Source organism: Siphateles boraxobius, unplaced genomic scaffold (genome assembly GCF_051911475.1).
Source record: "Siphateles boraxobius isolate OS27281-9 unplaced genomic scaffold, OSU_SipBor_1 77, whole genome shotgun sequence".
NCBI lineage: Eukaryota > Metazoa > Chordata > Actinopteri > Cypriniformes > Leuciscidae > Siphateles > Siphateles boraxobius.
Genome location: NW_027509205.1, coordinates 23,795,597 through 23,821,218, shown reverse-complemented (window position 1 = coordinate 23,821,218; position 25,622 = coordinate 23,795,597). Strand labels below are relative to the sequence as shown.

Here is a 25,622-nt window from a genome sequence, read left to right as displayed (position 1 = left end):
TTATGACTTTATAACTCACAATTGCGAGTTAATTTCACACGATTCTGAGAAAAAAATCAGAATTGGATGATATAAACTGGCTATTACCTTTTTAATGTTTTAAACAGTCTATGGTTTTAAGGTGTAGTAGCTAGTATTCAAAATAAAAGTGCAAGTTAACAACTTTAAACTGTATAATCAACAAATGGAGACCACATTAAATGAAATGTTTCAGCACAAAACTACGAACATAACATAATAAAGACAAATTTCAGCGACTTTCCACAGAAATCATATGCAGATGGGGTTTAATAATGTGCCGTTTCGAGAATTCAGAGGATTTCCAAACCAACATGGCAACCCGGATGACGTCATTACGCCTACGTGCGCAGTGACACGAAAAAGACAGGCATTCACGACCGCTGTAAACACATGCGCACTATTAAAAAACTTATTTAAAACCGCCCCAAACGTAATTTAATAACGTATATGTGTATGTAGAACATGAACAAAACAACATTACATAAAAGCTAACAGTATTTACGATGGGAAAAAACTGCATGACCGAATATGCGGTGCATTGATTACACAACAACAAACCAGATCATTTTAGAGACAAAGATTTTATTTACGGCAACAAAATCATTTTTATTCATCTGACTGTTACGTAATAAGACAAGGTGCAAGTTGAAAATACAAACAAACACAAAGTTATACTGAAGCTCTCACCTTACAAACGTAATTGTTTGATTAAACATGTATGGGATTTTATCACAAGAGAGAAACCGATTTTTTTTTAACTTTACCAAATCCTGCCACATGATGACCATAGTACAAATATCGAATAATCGACATTCAAAAAAAAAAAAAAAATAAGGAATGCAAAGCCGTCAAAAAATAGTCAGAGAAACTCGATATGTGCGCTTCCGCTTCTAGTGTTTGAGCATTGCAAAAATTTTCATCAAGTATTTTTTGTCTAGTTTTCCAGCACAAATATCTAAACATTTTTAAATCAATATACATACACTGGAAAAGCAAAATGACGTAAGATATTAACTCTAGCTTTCTGAAAAATTTAAGCAAAATTAAGTGCGTTTATTATTAAATCGAGAACAAAGGAAGGGAAGAAAAAAGATTATTTTTCTGACCCCACAGACAGATTTTTGTTCATGTTTTAATCAAAAATAAAAATCATAATTTTCCTTCTCCAGTAAATGTGTCGTTGTGATATTTGAACAAGATTTAAAAAAAAAAGAGTCTCCAGCTTTTTGAGTTTTGGTTTGTATTTACACTTCTGAAAGAAGGCTATTCATGGCAGAAATTAGTCAGAAAGAAAAGATAAATCAGCAAAACTACATCTGATTTACGTGTTCTCGCAAACTATGATCAGAGAGAAGAACATTTTCTTAGTAACTGTGCATGTTGGCACCTCACCGAATGAATCCTTCGACTGCTAAACATCACATTTCATTCATGTTTATGATAAACATTCTCATAGAAAACCCTGAAACTTCAGTTCGGTCAGATTGATGAAACGGTTTTCATTTGCAGTGTCCTCCACGCCAGAGGGGGGCGCTGTAGCGATTTAGCTGTCGTCCTGCAGCATCTCCTCGATCTCACGGTCCCAGTTATCGTCTCGATTTTCCGGGTCGATGACCACCTCGTATTCCTGAAGTTCCTGCTGCAGTTCCTTCTCCCAGTCGGCTGTCTCTTCTATCGGAGAAACAACATAAGTCTTCGGTCGAACGTTTTTTACGATTTAAAATGTTCAATTTTTTTGCTTCATCGGAATGGGATGAAACTTGTTGACTTTTGTCGCATTAGCCATGTGAACACACAAAAAAATCATGGAAATGATTCGGATTTGTTTAAGTCACACTTAACTTATTCGCGATTAAAAATGGCCGACATGATTGGGAAATACGAAAAAATGCGAAAACTCAGAGAATCTTTTGGTAGTAAAAACTACAAATCAGCCACTTTTCAGGAAAAAAGTGCACAGCAATGAAGGAGTGACGCTGTAAAATATCAAGAGTGAATAGCGCAACTAAAACACAGAGCAAGTTTTTGAAAATGTGTGAAATAAAATAAGTCAGTCACAATGCAGTAAAGAAAATAAACAGCAAGGAAGAGGTTAAACAAGAGTACAAAACAGACACCCACACCCACACACACACCCACACCCACACCCACACCCACACCCCCACACACACACACACACACACACACACACACACACACACACACACACACACACACACACACACACACACACCCACACACACACCCACACACCCACACACACACCCACACACACACCCACACACACACCCACACACACACACACACACACACACACACACACACACACACACACACACACACACACACACACACACACACACACACTGGTGCGGCTGTATCAATATGGTCAAATTGAGCCAAAAGACTCAAATAAGAGTCTGAAATCAGATCAAACACAGATCGATTAAGTTGTGGTAAAACATACCTGTTCATTTTTGTTACATATTTATTGAATTTTGATTTCTTTCTTTGTGTTCAGGTTTGACGGTAGTAAAATGAATGCAAAAACTGACACTTCGAATCAACATTTCGAACAAAATTAAATCTAAACCTTGACAAAAAGTAGTCTGACAATGTCTAAGTATAAATCCAAATTAAAAAATAAATAAATAAAAGTAAGTAATTATGTATAAAAACCACTAGAGAATGTATAAGCCTCTTTATATAGAGCTATACAGGCATCCAGTGGCGCACAAAGTGGGTATGTGCTCATGGGGGGCCAAAGCGATTGTAAAAAAAAATAAAATATATATATATATGTTTATATACAAGTTAATATAAATGTATATAAAAGGTATACAAGTTAAATATAAAAAAAGTTATATACATTTTAGAGGACTAACAGGCTAGAGTAGGCGCCGGCGCCCTCATAACATTCATCATAGAATTTATTTTGACATAGAAGTGTAATATCGCGAGCGTGAGCGCTGAGTGAGCAGCAAGAGTGAGTTGTCGTTGAAACTCGAAAAAGATGGATAAAGCAAAGAAGCTCTCGGGGCTAAAAATAGAAAAAGAAAGAGGAGAAGGAGATGGCATGTCAGGGGATGCGACAGCTGCTAAATAAGTGGATGGTGAAAGGCAACAGGTAGGATTTAAAGTGTGACGTCCGTGCTTGGAGGATGCTTGCAAATATTCATGTTAACAGACTAGCGTTTGCTAACTCTGGGAATGTAGCAGCCAGAATATGTAGCTAGCTAGCTAAGCATATGCAAAAACGAGGTTGCTGAGCTGAAAACTGAAAAAAATATAAGGTAGCATGTACAATAAATGACAACTAATGCAATATCTCTGGTTTACCATGGAATCATGCATAGATTTGCTACCAAACTTGGAGGCTTGCAAATATTAATGTTAACAGACTGGCTAGTGTTTGCTAACTTAATGCAAAATAACATTGCTGGTTAAACCCTATGGTACCAATCCCATGCATGACATATCTCAATTTTATTAAAGTAAAATAACAACTGGTAAATATAAGGTAATAAATGAACAGAAGCTGGAAAACATGACTTATGCCACAAGTCTGGTTTACCATGGAAACACATAGATTTTGTTTTACCATTAGCTGTTCATGTTAGCTGTGCTGTCAGACATACAGAATATTTCTCTATAGAAATCTGATATATATATATATGTATGTATGTAGCACAGACCTTTAAAGAGAGAGAGAGAGATGCGACCCTGTTTACATATCTATATATGTGTGTGTGTGTGTGTGTTTGTACTTTTTGTCAATGTAATTTCAACAGCAGCACAACATAGTTGTCTTATACGCTGCCATCACTAGGCTGATTTAAGAATTGAATTTAGGTTGCTATGTTTATATTTATATAGTGAGTTCATTTCATTCAGGTGTGAGGATGGTGGATAGGGAAAAAAAGGTTGGCGAGGGGAGGGGAGCCAAAATTGTTGCTGCATACCCCGTACGTTCACACCGGACGCGAATAGAGCGTCTGGCGCGAGTGAAGTCAATGCAAAGACGCGTTACGCGCGTAAAAAATTCCTGCGGCGCTAATGAGGCGTAGAGCGCGGTAGACGCGAATTCGCCTCGTTCGCGCGAATTGAGCGTATGGCGCGTTACGCGCAAATTATTTATTTAGTGCTTTTTGTGCAGTCACGCGTTTGACGCGAATTCGCGTTTGCCGCCCGAGTTGAAAAATCTGAACTTCTACGTCAAATTCGCGCCGCGTTAACCAATCAGGAGCCAGCTTGCTGCTGTCATGTGGTGAAGTAACTATTTTACCACATAAAAACTTGATTTTAATATATGAGACATTAATTTTGTATACTATTTATTCCATATCTAATCTAGATTATATAAAACATTATTATTATTCTAATGTAAAGAGAACCAACATACTTTAGTGCAAGAACATCGTGTCTGTGTTGTGCGAGGGAAAAAAACACAGGACAGTTTAATCACTTTTGTAGTAGCCTAGGCTGGCTCCATTTATCATCAAAACACAAACAAATGACAGATTAGGTGTGTGAGGGCGAGGGTGATCCTCGCTCCGATGCGGGACAGCAGGTCATTGATCTGGGCGCGGGACAGGCGGAAGTACGCCGTCATCCAGGCGCAGCTCCTGGAGCAACTGGTGAAACTCACCAAACTGGGTTCGCCTCCGAAGGGTCTGGTGGACCCAAAATTAGAGGTGTCGAAATTAATCGTTTCTACGATGCATCGCGATGCAGACGAGGACGATTCGGTATCGGTTCAGTAATAGACCATAACCGGTTATACTGACGCTTTTCTGACGTCATTTGTCGCGCGTGTGTTTTGTCGCGGTAGCATACAATGGCAGAGGAGGCGAGACGCGAGTGCGAGTAATTAAAAATGCTCCGAATACTTTAAAAGCCTACATCTATTCTGGGCACATTTCGGCTCTAATGAACAACCTGGTAAGCACGACCTGGAGAAGCTCATGTCACGCACACATAGAGCTGATTTAAGTATCCGAACCCGATGGTCAAATTACAATTATTCTGTGTTGCGCGTGATTATAAATGGATGATCGTTACCTTCAACAGCGGGCTCGGCGACGGGTGATGCGCATCTCTATGGTAACATTATACACTGATGAATGAGCGCTGCTTTTAAATGAACATTTCTTTACAACAAAATTGATTTGACACAATTTCATTTACTAAATGGCATAAACAGGCTTTACTCCCTTGAAACTTTAACTGGAATGTCACGGTTTCTGTCAGTGCGACTTCCCGAACAGGCGAACACGCGCGCGCGCACGCACACATCACTTTTGGAGTAAAAATTTAAATTGAGGATGCAGTGCATCGCGATATCGAATTGAACCGAATCGATGACATGATAATCCTAATCGAACCGAACCGTGAGACCAGAGTAGGTTCACACCCCTACCCGAAACACGGCGATGATGATCCCTACGCCACTGTTCTGCTCTCCAGAGCGGTGACTCTCTCAATGAATGTTCGATCAACATTAGCCGTCTTGTAAAAAGATGGCCGCCAACAGATTTCGCCTCCGACCACCTGGAATGTTACCACCCTGACTGTGCGTTCACACCAGACGCGAATTGAGCGTCAAATTCGCGCCTGCCGCGTCTAGTTATATGCGCGTACACTTTGAATCCATTCGCGCGTCAAGAGCGAAATTGACGCGCGTAAAAAACAAAAGTTTGAAGCGAAATTCACGCGCGTCAATTTCGCTCTTGACGCGCGAATAGTGGTTACACCACAGCATTACACAAGTTTTTTTAATAAAAAAAAAAAAAGTACACCCACTAATCAACCTTTAACAAATTGGATTTTAAATGCCTCATCTCTATTTTAACATGGAATTGTGCTTTAATTGAAAAATAATTGTAAAATATATTAGAAAAAAAATTGTGTATTATTTTCAATGGTGGAAAATAGCTCATAAAAATGTTATAAATATTGCATAGTAACATAAAATCCCCCCAAAATTCTAAATAATAATTATATAAAAATATGCATAACAATGTTTTTTCCTGAAAAAAATAAATAAAAGTAAAATTTTCTTGTTTTTCCTTTAACTGTAACAGTGTCTGACTTCTTCCCACTCCGTTTCGAGCAATGGATTGATTCATGTTGTTAAAAAAATCAAATGCTTCTTATTGCCTGTGTTATATGTCATTATATTGGTCGAAATAAAAAAGTAACGTTTCAAGGCTTCAGTCACTTCTGATCAGGAAAGAGCCACTAAACGAGGGTTGTGTTTAGTCCTCACCGTCCTTCTTATCCAGCACCAGCTGCTCCATCTCTTTCCTCAGATCCTCCTGGTTTATGTCACAGGCGTCAAACGCGTCGCTCACGAACTCGGACACGCCGGGGCTGGTGGAAATCTCTTCCTCTTCCTGAAAGCAGAAAACAGAGATGAGCACAGAACCATGTGACCACAGAGCTCGTCTGAGGGGAACAGAGATGAGCACAGAACCATGTGACCACAGAGCTCGTCTGAGGGGAACAGTACCTCGGGAGTCTTGGGTTTGGCGCTGATGGCGACAGGAGGAGTTTTCGGTCTGATAGTCTCTGTGAAGCAGGACAACAAATGATTATCTCCTCAATTAATACAAATTCAGTTGATCACACTGCAAAACATGCTTTTTTACTCAGTGTTTTTCTCTTGTTTCCAGTGCAAATATCAAACATTTCTTAAATCAAGATGCATTTACTAGATGTGTGAAATGATAAAGGAAATTAAGTCCTGTTTTCCGGGGGAATTAATCAAAATTAAATGAGTTGATGCTTAAAAAAAGCTAAATTATCTCCCAATGGTGTAAGAAAAATAACCTGAATTCAAACAGAAACAATATTTTTCTCTCACCCCATTGGCAGATCATTTTGCTTTTAAGCAAAAATTCACTTCATTTTTATTTATTTCCCCAGAAAACAAGACTTAATATCTTATGTCATTTTATTACTTTAGTAAATGCCTCTTGATTTAAGAATTTTTAGACATTTGGACTGGAAACAAGACAAAAATACTGAGTAAGAAAAGCATTTTTTCCATGACATAATTGTGACGTCGGCTCAAAAAGGGTCTATTCTTAATATTTATTAATAATCATTATCAGTGTTATTATGTATCTGTATTATTATTTTAACATGCGAAAATTTTGGACTGAAATGATCTTGAGAGACATGAAATCAAAACATCTTGATTTCTGAAATGTTTGATATTTGGACTGGAAACAAGAGAAAAACACTGAGTAAGAACAGCAGTGTTTGCAGTGTGTGTGTGTGTGTGTGTGTGTGTAAAGGTGACTGTGTTTAATCACCTGAGAGTGTTTCATCGAGAGGAGCGTTTGAGTTTTTCTCCTCCGCCTGTTGTTGTGCGGCGAGAGCCGTGAGCTGAGCCGACTGCTTGATCAGAGACACGCGGTAGAAATAATTCCTCCAGAACACGTCCTCCTTCACCCTGACACACACACACACACACACACATTTAGAAATCAGCTCAGAGACAGAAAACAAGGAGTTTTTAGTATGAAAATTAAGCTTTGCACATGTGTTATAGCCCGGGTGATAAGTGCAAAATTTGAGGTGATATGTTCACTTTTTCATAAAAGCATGAAACTTTGTACTTAAAATTTTCAGAAATGAATCCTCGTGGCGGCCATTTTACTTTCCACCATAACCAAATTATGCATTTTGTTTCATATCTCCTGAATCAAACATGATAACACAGAAAAGATGATGTCTACCCCTATGTTTTGATGATCAAGGATTACAATACCATACACAACATCATAAACTGTACATGTGGACCAAGTTTCATGCTTTTATGGAAAAGTGAACAATTTTCAAATGTCACCAGGGGCCTGTACCATGATGGTAGTTGAACAAACTCAGGGTTGCAGGATTAGTTTAGAGTTGACAAAACCAAACCAATCCAACCAGGCTTTGTTGGTACCATGATGCTGATCATCAACTTTCTCTGTCAACTCAGGCTTTGATCGTGAGTTTAGGAGTTTAAGTGTGACATCAGTATCGAACAGCCAATCACACGCTGAGAAAGAGTGAAACTGAGATTAATTTCTCGCGAGAGAAGCAGCGCAATTCACTTATTAAATAAAAGTATTAAAATAGTAAGAATTTAAACAAATTTACCCAGCAAGAAGAAAACAACGGTCTATGAAAGAGGACAACTAAAAGAAAAAGTCTCGCTACTGTATATCAGTGCAAGTAAAAGTTGTGAAGTTATTTTATACAGCTGATAAAGGTATAGAGAGAATTGAACATTTAAGCTCACGTGTAGTTATTTTATAGCTTCATCTATTGATGCTAAAGCGTATTTATATTAGCTTTATATATTTATTCATTTAAACTGTGCATAAAAATAATTGATAAACTAAAATTGTACGTGTGATCGATTAATAACTACATAAATAATATCTAAATCATACAAATTTATTATTCTAAATAAGCATCACTAAAAACTAGACGATTTTGTCTTTAAAAATCATTTGCTATGTAGTGACCTTTAATTTGGAGTAGAAACAGGAGGAGTGACTTTATCGCATCAGACATGTGACACTTTGCTCACAGCTGATTGGTCCAAGTTCAGTTTGCAACCTCTTACCTGGAACATCACCTGACCCGGACCAGGTTAGCCGTGTAGCGTAAGTTACTATGGCGATGAACACTGCTAAAAGCCAAACCACTTTCATGGTCCCTAAAACCCAGGGTTGACGCAAACTAAACTGAAACATAGCTTGCTAGCCACCTAAACCGGCTTCATGGTATAGGCCCCTGGACTATTAAGACTATTATGTATTTCAGATTTTTTAAACAGAAAATTTTTATTCATCTATTAGTTCGATTTGTCTCAAATACTTCTGTAAAATACATTTATCCTCTCATCCACACACTCGTTTCCTTCCCACTGCGACTGCGTTTTGTTTATAAACATGCTTCACACACACACACACACACACATGATAATTCTGAAATTAAAATAAAATGACAAATAAATGTTTGTTTGTAGATCAGAAGTTCATGGACCAATTGATGGTTCATATTGTGGTTAAAGGAAAAGATTTGAGCGGTAATTTGCTTATACACAGGTGTGTTTGACTGTAATGCATTACGAGTCTCACTGTTTCGGCACGAGGTCGAAGCGCATCCGGTTGAGCAGCTCATCTTCCTGTAACATCACGAGGGCGACCGGGAACATCTGATCGAAGTCGAAGTGAAACTGCACTCCAGCCGGAGGATCACGCAGGAAGTTCCTCTTGTCCTGAACGGAGATTACAAAAATACACATCAATCATGCGGTCCCGCTTTACAATAATCCTGAACTATAGGCTTTACAATGACACACTCGTGTGTAGTGCAGAACAGAGAGAGTGTGTTACACTGCAAACATGCCGTTCTTACTCAGTGTTTTTGTCTTGTTTCCAGTCCAAATATCTAAAAAATCTTAAATCGAGATGCATTTACTAGATGAGTAAAATGACATAAGATATTATTATGTCCTGTTTTCCGGGGGAATTAATCAAAATTAAGTGAGTTGATGCTTTGAGTTGTGTCCTCTTCACTCCGCGATGTATTTTTCAGTGCGTGAGAACACTATGTGGCGTGAGAGAGGCTCATTAACTCAATAATTCAGGAAAACAGAGCAAATACATTTTATTTCAAGAAAAAATGATCTCATAATTTTGAGATAATTAACTCGTTAATTCAGAAAAACAGAGCAAAAACTTTTTTCCATGAAACATTTTCTCGTAATTCTGAGATAATTAACTTGTTAATTCAGGAAAGCAGAGTAGATTTTTTTTCCTCAAGTGAAAGCAATACGCTTCCGCACACAGAGTCTCAACAGCGCTAGCAGAAATACATTATCAATCGCTGTTTACGTAATAAAATCAGAATTATTAATCGCGATTCGATGCTACACTGGTTATTAGACGGACATTGGGTTCGTCAGACTCGAGAAATTATAGCGGTGATGTGACCAGAAATATTTAAGACATTTTAATACTTTTTATTAGGAAAACTTTACATTTTAAATAATACTTTTTAATGCCTTTTATTAGAAAACTTTACATTTTAATACTTTTTAACGCCTTTTATTAGGAAAACTTTATTTGAGACATTTTAATACTTTTTAAGGCCTTTTATTAGAAAACTTTACATTTTAATACTTTTTAAGGCCTTTTATTAGAAAACTTTACATTTTAATACTTTTTAACGCCTTTTATTAGGAAAACTTTACATTTTAATACTTTTTAACGCCTTTTATTAGAAAACTTTACATTTTAATACTTTTTAACGCCTTTTATTAGGAAAACTTTACATTTTAATACTTTTTAACGCCTTTTATTAGAAAACTTTACATTTTAATACTTTTTAACGCCTTTTATTAGGAAAACTTTACATTTTAATACTTTTTAACGCCTTTTATTAGGAAAACTTTACATTTTAATACTTTTTAAGGCCTTTTATTAGGAAAACTTTACATTTTAATACTTTTTAACGCCTTTTATTAGGAAAACTTTACATTTTAATACTTTTTAACGCCTTTTATTAGGAAAACTTTACATTTTAATACTTTTTAACGCCTTTTATTAGGAAAACTTTATTTGAGACATTTTAATACTTTTTAAGGCCTTTTATTAGAAAACTTTACATTTTAATACTTTTTAAGGCCTTTTATTAGAAAACTTTACATTTTAATACTTTTTAACGCCTTTTATTAGAAAACTTTACATTTTAATACTTTTTAACGCCTTTTATTAGGAAAACTTTACATTTTAATACTTTTTAACGCCTTTTATTAGAAAACTTTACATTTTAATACTTTTTAACGCCTTTTATTAGGAAAACTTTACATTTTAATACTTTTTAACGCCTTTTATTAGGAAAACTTTACATTTTAATACTTTTTAACGCCTTTTATTAGGAAAACTTTACATTTTAATACTTTTTAACGCCTTTTATTAGGAAAACTTTACATTTTAATACTTTTTAACGCCTTTTATTAGGAAAACTTTACATTTTAATACTTTTTAACGCCTTTTATTAGGAAAACTTTATTGAAGACATTTAAATACTTTTTAAGGGCTTTTTTTAAGGAAAACTTATTTTAGAAATTTTAATACTTTTTAAGGCTTAACTTTATTGAAGACATTTTTCATACTTTTTAAAGCCTTTTATTAGGAAAACTTTACATTTTAATACTTTTTAAGGCCTTTTATTAGGAAAACTTTACATTTTAATACTTTTTAACGCCTTTTATTAGGAAAACTTTACATTTTAATACTTTTTAACGCCTTTTATTAGGAAAACTTTACATTTTAATACTTTTTAACGCCTTTTATTAGGAAAACTTTATTTGAGACATTTTAATACTTTTTAAGGCCTTTTATTAGAAAACTTTACATTTTAATACTTTTTAAGGCCTTTTATTAGAAAACTTTACATTTTAATACTTTTTAACGCCTTTTATTAGAAAACTTTACATTTTAATACTTTTTAACGCCTTTTATTAGGAAAACTTTACATTTTAATACTTTTTAACGCCTTTTATTAGAAAACTTTACATTTTAATACTTTTTAACGCCTTTTATTAGGAAAACTTTACATTTTAATACTTTTTAACGCCTTTTATTAGGAAAACTTTACATTTTAATACTTTTTAACGCCTTTTATTAGGAAAACTTTACATTTTAATACTTTTTAACGCCTTTTATTAGGAAAACTTTATTTGAGACATTTTAATACTTTTTAAGGCCTTTTATTAGAAAACTTTACATTTTAATACTTTTTAAGGCCTTTTATTAGAAAACTTTACATTTTAATACTTTTTAACGCCTTTTATTAGAAAACTTTACATTTTAATACTTTTTAACGCCTTTTATTAGGAAAACTTTACATTTTAATACTTTTTAACGCCTTTTATTAGAAAACTTTACATTTTAATACTTTTTAACGCCTTTTATTAGGAAAACTTTACATTTTAATACTTTTTAACGCCTTTTATTAGGAAAACTTTACATTTTAATACTTTTTAACGCCTTTTATTAGGAAAACTTTACATTTTAATACTTTTTAACGCCTTTTATTAGGAAAACTTTACATTTTAATACTTTTTAACGCCTTTTATTAGGAAAACTTTACATTTTAATACTTTTTAACGCCTTTTATTAGGAAAACTTTATTGAAGACATTTAAATACTTTTTAAGGGCTTTTTTTAAGGAAAACTTATTTTAGAAATTTTAATACTTTTTAAGGCTTAACTTTATTGAAGACATTTTTCATACTTTTTAAAGCCTTTTATTAGGAAAACTTTACATTTTAATACTTTTTAAGGCCTTTTATTAGGAAAACTTTACATTTTAATACTTTTTAACGCCTTTTATTAGGAAAACTTTACATTTTAATACTTTTTAACGCCTTTTATTAGGAAAACTTTACATTTTAATACTTTTTAACGCCTTTTATTAGGAAAACTTTATTTGAGACATTTTAATACTTTTTAAGGCCTTTTATTAGAAAACTTTACATTTTAATACTTTTTAAGGCCTTTTATTAGAAAACTTTACATTTTAATACTTTTTAACGCCTTTTATTAGAAAACTTTACATTTTAATACTTTTTAACGCCTTTTATTAGGAAAACTTTACATTTTAATACTTTTTAACGCCTTTTATTAGAAAACTTTACATTTTAATACTTTTTAACGCCTTTTATTAGGAAAACTTTACATTTTAATACTTTTTAACGCCTTTTATTAGGAAAACTTTACATTTTAATACTTTTTAACGCCTTTTATTAGGAAAACTTTACATTTTAATACTTTTTAACGCCTTTTATTAGGAAAACTTTACATTTTAATACTTTTTAACGCCTTTTATTAGGAAAACTTTATTGAAGACATTTAAATACTTTTTAACGCCTTTTATTAGGAAAACTTTATTGAAGACATTTAAATACTTTTTAAGGGCTTTTTTTAAGGAAAACTTATTTTAGAAATTTTAATACTTTTTAAGGCTTAACTTTATTGAAGACATTTTTCATACTTTTTAAAGCCTTTTATTAGAAAACTTTACATTTTAATACTTTTTAAGGCCTTTTATTAGAAAACTTTACATTTTAATACTTTTTAACGCCTTTTATTAGAAAACTTTACATTTTAATACTTTTTAACGCCTTTTATTAGGAAAACTTTACATTTTAATACTTTTTAACGCCTTTTATTAGAAAACTTTACATTTTAATACTTTTTAACGCCTTTTATTAGGAAAACTTTACATTTTAATACTTTTTAACGCCTTTTATTAGGAAAACTTTACATTTTAATACTTTTTAACGCCTTTTATTAGGAAAACTTTACATTTTAATACTTTTTAACGCCTTTTATTAGGAAAACTTTACATTTTAATACTTTTTAACGCCTTTTATTAGGAAAACTTTACATTTTAATACTTTTTAACGCCTTTTATTAGGAAAACTTTATTGAAGACATTTAAATACTTTTTAACGCCTTTTATTAGGAAAACTTTATTGAAGACATTTAAATACTTTTTAAGGGCTTTTTTTAAGGAAAACTTATTTTAGAAATTTTAATACTTTTTAAGGCTTAACTTTATTGAAGACATTTTTCATACTTTTTAAAGCCTTTTATTAGGAAAACTTTACATTTTAATACTTTTTAACGCCTTTTATTAGGAAAACTTGACATTTTAATACTTTTTAACGCCTTTTATTAGGAAAACTTTACATTTTAATACTTTTTAACGCCTTTTATTAGGAAAACTTTACATTTTAATACTTTTTAACGCCTTTTATTAGGAAAACTTGACATTTTAATACTTTTTAACGCCTTTTATTAGGAAAACTTTATTTGAGACATTTTAATACTTTTTAAGGCCTTTTATTAGAAAACTTTACATTTTAATACTTTTTAAGGCCTTTTATTAGAAAACTTTACATTTTAATACTTTTTAACGCCTTTTATTAGAAAACTTTACATTTTAATACTTTTTAACGCCTTTTATTAGGAAAACTTTACATTTTAATACTTTTTAACGCCTTTTATTAGAAAACTTTACATTTTAATACTTTTTAACGCCTTTTATTAGGAAAACTTTACATTTTAATACTTTTTAACGCCTTTTATTAGGAAAACTTTACATTTTAATACTTTTTAACGCCTTTTATTAGGAAAACTTTACATTTTAATACTTTTTAACGCCTTTTATTAGGAAAACTTTACATTTTAATACTTTTTAACGCCTTTTATTAGGAAAACTTTACATTTTAATACTTTTTAACGCCTTTTATTAGGAAAACTTTATTGAAGACATTTAAATACTTTTTAACGCCTTTTATTAGGAAAACTTTATTGAAGACATTTAAATACTTTTTAAGGGCTTTTTTTAAGGAAAACTTATTTTAGAAATTTTAATACTTTTTAAGGCTTAACTTTATTGAAGACATTTTTCATACTTTTTAAAGCCTTTTATTAGGAAAACTTTACATTTTAATACTTTTTAACGCCTTTTATTAGGAAAACTTGACATTTTAATACTTTTTAACGCCTTTTATTAGGAAAACTTTACATTTTAATACTTTTTAACGCCTTTTATTAGGAAAACTTTACATTTTAATACTTTTTAACGCCTTTTATTAGGAAAACTTGACATTTTAATACTTTTTAACGCCTTTTATTAGGAAAACTTTATTTGAGACATTTTAATACTTTTTAAGGCCTTTTATTAGGAAAACTTTATTTGAGACATTATAATACTTTTTAAGGCCTTTTATTAGGAAAACTTTACATTTTAATACTTTTTAACGGCTTTTATTAGGAAAACTTTACATTTTAATACTTTTTAACGCCTTTTATTAGGAAAACTTTACATTTTAATACTTTTTAATGCCTTTTATTAGGAAAACTTTATTTAAGACATTTTAATACTTTTTAAGGCCTTTTATTAGGAAAACTTTACATTTTAATACTTTTTAACGACTTTTATTAGGAAAACTTTACATTTTAATACTTTTTAACGCCTTTTATTAGGAAAACTTGACATTTTAATACTTTTTAACGCCTTTTATTAGGAAAACTTTACATTTTAATACTTTTTAACGACTTTTATTAGGAAAACTTTACATTTTAATACTTTTTAACGCCTTTTATTAGGAAAACTTTATTGAAGACATTTAAATACTTTTTAAGGCCTTTTTTAAGGAAAACTTATTTTAGAAATTTTAATACTTTTTAAGGCTTAACTTTATTGAAGACATTTTAATACTTTTTAATGCCTTTTATTAGGAAAACTTTACATTTTAATACTTTTTAACGCCTTTTATTAGGAAAACTTTACATTTTAATACTTTTTAACGCCTTTTATTAGGAAAACTTTACATTGTAATACTTTTTAACGCCTTTTATTAGGAAAACTTTACATTGTAATACTTTTTAACGCCTTTTATTAGGAAAACTTTATTTAAGACATTTTAATACTTTTTAACGCCTTTTATTAGGAAAACTTTACATTTTAATACTTTTTAACGCCTTTTATTAGGAAAACTTTACATTTTAATACTTTTTAACGCCTTTTATTAGGAAAACTTGACATTTTAATACTTTTTAACGCCTTTTATTAGGAAAACTTGACATTTTAATACTTTTTAACGCCTTTTATTAGGAAAACTTGACATTTTAATACTTTTTAACGCCTTTTATTAGGAAAACTTTACATTGTAATACTTTTTAATGCCTTTTATTAGGAAAACTTTATTGAAGACATTTAAATACTTTTTAAGGCCTTTTTTAAGGAAAACTTATTTTAGAAATTTTAATACTTTTTAAGGCTTAACTTTATTGAAGACATTTTAATACTTTTTAATGCCTTTTATTAGGAAAACTTTACATTTTAATACTTTTTAACGCCTTTTATTAGGAAAACTTTACATTTTAATACTTTTTAACGCCTTTTATTAGGAAAACTTTACATTGTAATACTTTTTAACGCCTTTTATTAGGAAAACTTTACATTGTAATACTTTTTAACGCCTTTTATTAGGAAAACTTTATTTAAGACATTTTAATACTTTTTAACGCCTTTTATTAGGAAAACTTTACATTTTAATACTTTTTAACGCCTTTTATTAGGAAAACTTTACATTTTAATACTTTTTAACGCCTTTTATTAGGAAAACTTGACATTTTAATACTTTTTAACGCCTTTTATTAGGAAAACTTGACATTTTAATACTTTTTAACGCCTTTTATTAGGAAAACTTGACATTTTAATACTTTTTAACGCCTTTTATTAGGAAAACTTTACATTGTAATACTTTTTAATGCCTTTTATTAGGAAAACTTGACATTTTAATACTTTTTAACGCGTTTTATTAGGAAAACTTTATTTTAGACATTTTAATACTTTTTAATGCCTTTTATTAGGAAAACTTTATTTTAGAAATTTTAATACTTTTTAAGGCCTTTTATTAGGAAAACTTTATTTTAGAAATTTTAATACTTTTTAAGGCTTAACTTTATTTGAGACATTTTAATACTTTTTAATGCCTTTTATTAGAAAAACTTTATTTTAGACATTTTAATACTTTTTAATGCCTTTTATAAGGAAAACTTTACATTTTAATACTTTTTATTACCTTTTATTAGGAAAACTTTATGTGAGATTTTTTAATACTTTTTTAGGCCTTTTATTAGGAAAACTTTATTGAAGACATTTAAAGACTTTTTAAGGACCGCCTGTAAATCCCGGCTTCAAGGCTTTATTGCTTTATTGAGTTGTCTTGTTCCTGGAGCTGTAATGATGTGAAGCTGAAACTCACCGCGGATAAAGCCAGGATCTGCTGTTGAATAGTCTCTTCCTCGTTGTATCCGACCCAAGGCGGCACCGCTGCGTCTACCAACAAACATTCGAGAAAAAACACACAACCGCACAAAAAGATATTTCCGTAACACTTTTAAAAACATGTGCATAGAAATTATATTCCAGAGGAAGAAACACAGTGCTAATAATAACCTGAGCTTTTATAGAATAATTTGTAGTATATGTTCAAATATTGTGTATGTGTAATATATGTATGTGAATAGATCTTTTGAATATATATTTTTTCATTGATTATAGATTTATTATCTATGTAGATTTAGTATTTTGTAGTCATTTCCCTAAATGTAGTAGTAAGGGTGTAAAGGGGGAGTACATACGTTTGACTTCTTCCTAGCCCTTTTTGTACACGTAAATAGAGTTTTTTTTTTAAGTACTGGAAAGTATAGAGTTATTTTGTTGTTTATCGTTTTTTTCCCCATTATTATTATTTTTTCCCCCTGTATTTACATGTTCAAAATAAAGATATCAATCAATTAACAATAAGGTCGATTAGTTACCTACATTAGTTAGCATGAACTAATAATGAACCGCACGTGTACAACATTTAATACTTTATTAAAATCTTGTTAAGATTAGTTAATGCACTGTGAACTAACATGAACAAACAACTGGATTATTTTTTTAACTAACATTAACAAATACAGTATTAAATGTATTGCTTATGGTTAGTTAATAGATGAACTAATGAGCGTTACTGTAAAGAGTTACTGATATTTCTTCAGAAACACCCGTGTAACATCATACCTGTTTTCTTTGCATTTTTCTCTTGCACAAATTTCTCCTGTTCCTTCTGAAAATCTCCCAGAATGGTCTGAAAGAGAATCAATGCAGTAATCAGAAACACTTCTTCTGTGTGGATCGAGTTTTACAGCTGCATATGCAGGACTTAGAGAAAGTAAATCAAATCAAGTATATAAAGTAACAAAAATAATGCCTTTCAATCATTTCTTATGTGTAGAGTCCACTAGAAGTGTCAATTTAAGGATGCACGATTATGGCAAAAATCATAATTGTTGATTATTACCTTGAAATTGTAATTGTGAACATTAATAACGATTATCACAATTTATATTGAATTAATAGGCTAGCTTTATACCAGTGGTTCTCAACTTGTTTGCCCATGGGACACACCTTATAGGCTATATATATATATATATATATATATATATATATATATATAATTCCTAAAAAAGTGGGCCGTGGCTTGATGACCATGTCATAAGGTGTGTGTATATATACATATATATGCCTATTATAATAAATTTGTTTACACAAAAATTGTTGACACACACACAAAGGAAAAAAAAATCTAAATAAAGTGAGTTTTTGCTTAAAACAAGCTAAATTACTGTGGTCAGAAAAATAATCCTAATTCTAACAGAAACAGGACAATGGTATTAATGGTAGATAGAACGATAGAATAATAGATAGATGGTTTTATGTAATGCCATGTCAGCATCTAAGGCTATTTTCATGGAAAAAATTCAATTACAAAAATGCAAATATCATACACAATAAAACCAAATAAACAAACGCAACAAGTCATGTCATACAAATTTCTTTAAATTAACATATGTTACAAAAAATCCAAAAGCTTTTCAGGCATAATCTCACTAAATAACTTCATAAAAGAGCATTCTACTTGTATCAAACCCAGGACAGCCTATAAAATAAGTTTGAATGCGTTTATAACTAGAATATTAAGAGTGAAATATGAGTTAACTCTAATAGCAGAAACCTTGTCGATGATGCCGTCGATGTTGCTCTCCTCCACCGTTTTCTTGATGTTTTGTGCAGTTTCTGCCACAGACTCGGAGATCTTCTTCGTCGCGTTACTAGCAAAGTTCAGAATGAAACCTGAAAGAGGAGAATACACACAGTAAAAACACATTAAAAACACAGAAACAACCTCATACTGAGAGGTTCTGCATCGCTACTTAGTCGTGTACTTAAACTAACCATGGTACTAAGATATATACTATAGTAAAGGATCAGTAAATGCATATATTTACATGCAACTCCCATGATTATCATCTCTATTTATACTGTTCTTCATCTTGTAAGAAATGATAACTTGACAAAGGCTACTTGTGCCAAAGCATTGGTAATAAATGCGATAAGTGAGTGTGCAGTTGAAAAAATAATGCCTAACATTACTATAACTTTACCATGGTAGAGCATATTATTTTGTGCTGTCAAATCGGTTGATCGCATCTACCATACAAATTCGTGTTTATATAATATGTATGTGTGCACAAACACACACACATTCATACTGCATACTTCATATATATACATATACACACACACATAAATATTATATAAACACAAACTATTATGTTAGATGTGATAAATCAATTTGACAGCCCTAATTATACACATATATACATACACACACACACACACACACATATATAAACACATATACACACACACACACACACACATATATATGGAAGCCCATTTCCTGCGCATTAGAAACAAACATGCTTTTGTAAATAATCAACTTTTATTTTAGTATCTTAGTGTCATAATTTCGACTTTATCTCATAATTACTTTTATAAGTATGACATTAAAAGCCAAAATTCACTTTAGTAAGCGAAAAATTAAGATGCCGTTTCAATTTCCACTTTTTTGAAAACGACTATTTTATAATCTTGACGTATTATCTAATAATTTTGACTAAATTATGGATTGTTTATCAATAATTATGACTTTTGATGTCGTAATTTGGACTTTTCAGTGCCATAATTAACATTGACCAAAGCATGATTAGTTTTCCTCGTATATGTGAGCTTCCACAGATGATAAATATAGTTTTATCCAGTTTTGTCTCACCGCTGAGTCCTTTGGTCTGTGATTCTTCAGTCTGTGTGTTTATGTTTTTCTCCTCTAACGTTACTGTTTCCGGTTTGTCAGTTTTCTCTTCATTCTCGAGTTCTCCGCCCAGCCACGAGCTCCAGCCCTTGAACATGCTGCTGTCTTTCAGTCTCTCTGCGGTGAAATAAACGATCTCTGTTCGTTTTAATCCGGATAATTAATAATTTGACTCCATGTCTCACACACATCCGCACTGGGCCACATCAACAACAGCATCTGAGCGCTTCCTCGGTCCTCATACAGAAGCTGTTCCTGCGGCTCCACAGCGACACCTGCCGCCTGGAGGAACGACTGAGCGCCACTAGCGGCCACGATAAACATGTTATGTGTTTTGAAATCATTTAAAGGGGTGGTTGATTATGATTTAACGTTTTTAACTTTAGTTAATGTGTGTAATGTTGGTGCCTGAGCAAAAACAACCTCTACAAAGTTACAATGCTCAAAGTTCAAAACAAAGGGAGATAATTTCTTTTAAAGAAGTTGCTTTTTAAGGACTACAACAAACGGCTGATAGGAACTACACGAGCTTCCTCCCGGGTTAGTGACATCATCACAAACCCTAAAATTAACATAAAGCCCCCGGGAGCAGCAGCTCATTTGCATTTAGAGGGAGAGACACAAAAACGGTGAAAAACGATCAAATTTACATAAACCCCTCCATTCTGTTCGACTTTGGTTGGAACATAAAAGGCTAAACGTTTTTGAAATGTTCAGTGTGTGTGCGCGTGTGTGGTAATCAAAGGTTGCTAAGAAACGAGCCGTTGAAGCCCCGCCCTCTTTTCCCGCCAGCAGCAGCTCATTTGCATTTAAAGGGACAAACACAAAACAGTGCGTTTTTGCTCACCCTTAAAAATGTACAATTTGAACATGCTATATAAAACATCTGTGGGGTATTTAGAGATAAAACTTCACATACACAATACACACACATTTCTTGTGAAAAGGACATTATACCACCCCTTTAATATGTAGAAAGACATGATTTATGGACTCATTATGGAGAGCAACAAAGACGATTTTTTGGTTAATATCCTGATTCCAGTTAATTTTTATATTCAATTCTAAATATCTGTGTATTTCACAATGAGTTTATTTCTTATACAAATACAATAGAAGAATATGACTCTCTCTTCCTTTTTTTCTTTCTTTTCTTTAATAGACTTGTGAACCTGATCCTAGTGTCATAGTATAATTCTATGTTTGTTGCCATGTTATTTGTACATGACATAGTTCAATAAAAAAAAAGTTAAAAAAAGTAATACTTTATTTTGGCCCCACATAGACTGATGTTAACCCGTCTATAATTTATTATATTATATTTATCCTATTGTTAGTTTAACTGCTTCTATTGCTCTGCTCATTTGTAAGTCGCTTTGAATAAAAGCGTCTGCTAAATGATCAAATGTATATTAATAATATAGTAAGTAAAATGAACTATAGTACTCAACATTTAAAATGGATCAAAACCATTCATGAAAGTTACACAGGATTTTTGAACAATACCCGTTCTTGTGATGTTGATTCGGGTGGTTGCCAGGGTCTCGTTATGTGGTTGCTAGGGTGCTCTGATTGGTTGCCAGGGCATTTCTATGGTGTAGTGAGGGGATATTAGGGCATTAAGACATCAAAAAAATAGGCTTCAAACATGAATTTGCAAAAAGCATTTATTTAATTTATTATGATCTAACAATTATTTAAACTTTATTATTTAAACAAAATGAAACCCAGTTACAGCTCTTAACATTTATCAAATATGACAAGTGAGAGTGTCTTTAGATGCGTGGCGTCACACTCGATGAGTCACATGACGGCACAGCTGGCGTCCTGATTGTGTCTCGGACCCTGAAACGGACACAGATTGATCGGTCACATGAGAACGTCTTTATAAACTCTTCTGACTGACTCTATAAAGCTACTGCATCACATCGGCCTCTAAATGATCAGCATGATCAAAAACTTGATAAAAAACCTACTACATGCCTTCTGTCATCTGATAGATAGTTTAGACTCTTAACAAGTAAACTAAGGTTGAGCGTCGATTTAAAACCGATGTCTGATCACTTCATTTGTCCTGTAACTATGTAATGGTTGCCAGGGCATTGCTATGGTGTTCGGAGTGGGTGTCAGGTCATTGCTATTTGGTTGCCAAGGTGTTGCTATGTGGTGCCCTGAGTGGTTTCCAGGTTGTTGATATGGTGTTTTAGTTGCTAGGGTGTTCTGATTGGTTGCCAGGGCATTGCTATGGTGTTCTGAGTAGGTGTTTTACCATTTACCATTGCTATTTGGTTGCCAGGGTGTTGCTATGTGGTGCTCGGAGTGGTTTCCAGGTTGTTGCTATGGTGTTGTGATTGGTTGCCAGGGCATTGCTATGGTGTTCGGAGAGGGTGTCAGGTCATTGCTATTTGTTTGCCAATCTGTTGCTATGTGGTGCCCTGAGTGGTTTCCAGGTTGTTGCTATGGTGTTTTAGTTGCTAGGGTGTTCTGATTGGTTGCCAGGGCATTGCTATGGTGTTCTGAGTAGGTGTTTTACCATTTACCATTGCTATTTGGTTGCCAGGGTGTTGCTATGTGGTGCTTGGAGTGGTTTACAGGTTGTTGCTATGGTGTTTTGATTGGTTGCCAGGGCATTGCTATGGTGTTCTGAGTGGGTGTCAGGTCATTGCTATTTGGTTGCTATGGTGATCTGGGTGGTTGCCAGGGTAACTGTAGAAACAGATTCCTGTGAAAAAGGTACTAAATTCGTTTGGAGTCGAAACGGGTCTCAGAAAAGCGAGCATTTCCTCGTCATATGGAACTAAAAATATGATTTTCATTCAAATGCAATCATGCATTACACCGTTTCACAGCTACTCAGCAAAGCTTAAATCAAAATGTGTTACAATGCTGATGATGCACTGTATTAGTAAACATGCAAAGCCACTGTTATTGCTACAGCGAAGCACAAACGGTCGACTGGATCCATCTCACCTACAGACGCTTCTGTATCAGGAGAGGGAACAACATTTCTTTTTTCTTCTTTTAGGCTTTTACAAAACAGAGGTGAAGCAGAAACAAACAACAACAACTTTCAGATGTTGCCATGTGGTTTTTAGGGTGTTCTGAGTTGTCGCTGGGTCATTGCTATGGTGTTTTGAGTGTGTGTCAGGGCCATTGCTATGTGGTTGCTATGGTGATCTGGCTGGTTGCCAGGGTGTTGCTATGTGGCTTTCTGAGCGGTTCCTATGGTGTTTTGATTGCTAGGGTGTTCTGATTGGTTGCCAAGGCATTGCTATGGTGTTCTGAGTGGGTGTCAGGTCACTGCTATTTGGTTTCTGTTCAGATCAGGGTGGTTGCTAGGGTGTTGCTATGTGGCTTTCTGAGCAGTTTCTGGGTTGTTACAATGGTGTTCTGGTAGCTAGGGAGTTCTGAATGGTTGCCAGGGCATTGCTATGGTGTTATGAGTGGGCGTCAGTTCATTGCTATTTGGTTGCTATGGTGATCTGGGTGGTTGCCAGTGTGTTGCTACGTGGTGCTCTGAGCGGTTTCTGGGTTGTTGCTATGGTGTTTTGGTTGCTAGGGCATTGCTATGTGATTTTTAGGGTGTTCTGAGTGGTTACCAGAGCGTTGACATGTAGTTTCTGGGGTGTTGATAGGGGTCTAAGATGTTCAAGTCTTTCTTTCAAGGGAAATCTGTTGCTCCAAAACAACTTGCATTGCATTAATGTAAACAATTCATGAGTTCATGCATTGGCTGAGAACATGTTGGAGATGTTTGAGCTCCTCTATTGAAACTAACAGAAAATCATATAGAAAGAGGTCTGATATTTTACTGAACAATGATACGAGTGCGCATCAGACTGAAATCTATTCGATGAATGTAACGACATTACATTTAGTTATTAATTACGTCATTAAGCCGCTACGTTTCACAAGAGCTCGACTGTTTTACCTGTCGGTGCAGGTGAATGTCGCGGGCCGGGATGTTTTCATCACAGTCTGGATCCTCGTCAGCTTTACCCTGAACACACACCAGACAATACTCCGCAGTCTCCTACACACACACACACACACACACACACAAAAGAGGTGAGCATAACTGGAAACTAGGGGTGTAACGATACTCTCATGTCACGATTTGATACATATCACAATACGATATTATTGCGATACTCCAAGACATATAATCAAAGGTTAACTAAAAATGTACTGTTGATTAAAATGCTAAATTTGATATTACATCGTGTGTGTAAATGAATAGTCTTGGACTCGGTGCTGAAACCCAAAGCACAGGACAATAGAGACACCAGAATAACAATATTCATGATTCTGAAGCTGAAAATACTGAATTATTTTAGAAGAATATGCTTGCGCTCTGACTAGATATATTTAAAATACACTTTTTACTGGGAACACCAGATATCAGAACCCACAAATATTCCCCCGTTGCATTTTTTGCAGTGTGTCTTCCATCACTTTTTAACATTAACAAACAATTTTTTACAATTTTCAAACTGAACTGCACGCACTGAACCGTGACGTTCGGGACGATTACATGTACCGTTACACCCTCTGGCCGACATATATTGGTTTATCAGAAGAAATCTCCAGGACTGTAATATTCCCGATACTCTCGTGACGAGTCTGTCTCACCTCGTTGTGTGTGTTCATCAGCGAGACTCGGACGTCCCCGAACGGGCCCCACGACTCATGAGTCCTCAGCAGTAAATCACCCACAGGGGGCGTCTGATCCAGCCCAGGCCCTGCAGCCCAGATCTACACACACACACACACACACACACACACACTTCAGCAGGGTCAGAGAGAGAAACCCTCAGCTCACACTCAGCGCGTTTCCTTAGTGTTTACATACACATACGTTACATACGTGAGCATCTGTCCAGCGTTCAGCACACACACACACACACAGTTGTGTTTACCGTGAGCATCTGTCCAGCGTTCAGCACACACGGCGAGGGGATCTGGAAGACGATGTCCTGCGTTTCTGCTTCACTCTTCCTCAACACCCATCCTCCCAGATCCTGATCCTGAAACACAAGCACACACACCGATCACACACACACCCATCCTCCCAGATCCTGATCCTGAAACACAAGCATACACACGATCACACACACCGATCACACACACAAACACCGATCACACACACACCCATCCTCCCAGATCCTGAAACACAAGCATACACACGATCACACACACACCCATCCTCCCAGATCCTGATCCTGAAACACAAGCATACACACCGATCACACACACCCATCCTCCCAGATCCTGATCCTGAAACACAAGCACACACACACCGATCGCACACACCGATCGCACACACCGATCGCACACACCGATCGCACACACCGATCACACACACCGATCACACACACCGATCCTCCCAGAGCCTGATCCTGAAACACAAGCACACACACACCGATCACACACGCCGACCACACACACCGATCACACACACCGATCGCACACACCGATCGCAAACACCGATCGCAAACACCGATCGCACACACCGATCCTCCCAGAGCCTGATCCTGAAACACAAGCACACACACACACCGATCACACACACACCGATCACACACACACCGATCACACACACACCGATCACACACACACCGATCACACACACACACCGATCCTCGCAGAGCCTGATCCTGAAACACAAGCACACACACCGATCACACACACACCGATCACACACACACCGATCACACACACCGATCCTCCCAGAGCCTGATCCTGAAACACAAGCACACACACCGATCACACACACACCGATCACACACACACCGATCACACACAC

At 34.2% G+C, this 25,622-nt stretch overlaps 2 protein-coding genes across 11 annotated transcripts in view; both read right to left on the bottom strand.

Annotated features, from left to right (window-relative positions):
- Positions 1-583: 583 nt before the first annotated feature.
- On the bottom strand, positions 584-20,068 carry syap1 (synapse associated protein 1). Its single transcript, XM_077218663.1, has 9 exons — positions 19,778-20,068; positions 18,677-18,795; positions 17,683-17,749; positions 16,877-16,950; positions 9,162-9,301; positions 7,341-7,480; positions 6,533-6,591; positions 6,290-6,416; positions 584-1,692 (listed from the first exon to the last, which is right to left on the bottom strand). The coding sequence occupies exons 1-9, from the start codon at positions 19,911-19,913 to the stop codon at positions 1,565-1,567; spliced, it is 990 nt and encodes a 329-aa protein (XP_077074778.1). The 5' UTR covers positions 19,914-20,068; the 3' UTR covers positions 584-1,564.
- Positions 20,069-21,465: 1,397 nt separating this feature from the next.
- lmnl3 (lamin L3) overlaps positions 21,466-25,622 on the bottom strand; it is a 163,978-nt gene continuing 159,821 nt past the window's right edge. For 5 of the 10 annotated variants that reach the window (XM_077218649.1, XM_077218644.1, XM_077218650.1 and 2 more), the window contains exons 9-12: positions 24,736-24,843; positions 24,449-24,571; positions 23,748-23,849; positions 21,466-21,661 (exon numbers count right to left, since the gene is read on the bottom strand). In XM_077218649.1, coding sequence (XP_077074764.1) covers positions 21,620-21,661; positions 23,748-23,849; positions 24,449-24,571; positions 24,736-24,843 — 375 coding nt within the window. In that variant the 3' untranslated portion in view covers positions 21,466-21,619. Of the gene's footprint in view, positions 21,662-22,092; positions 22,539-22,786; positions 22,843-23,747; positions 23,850-24,448; positions 24,572-24,735; positions 24,844-25,622 lie in introns of all 10 variants that reach the window. The other 5 variants (XM_077218645.1, XM_077218651.1, XM_077218652.1 and 2 more) reach the window with 3 other exon arrangements.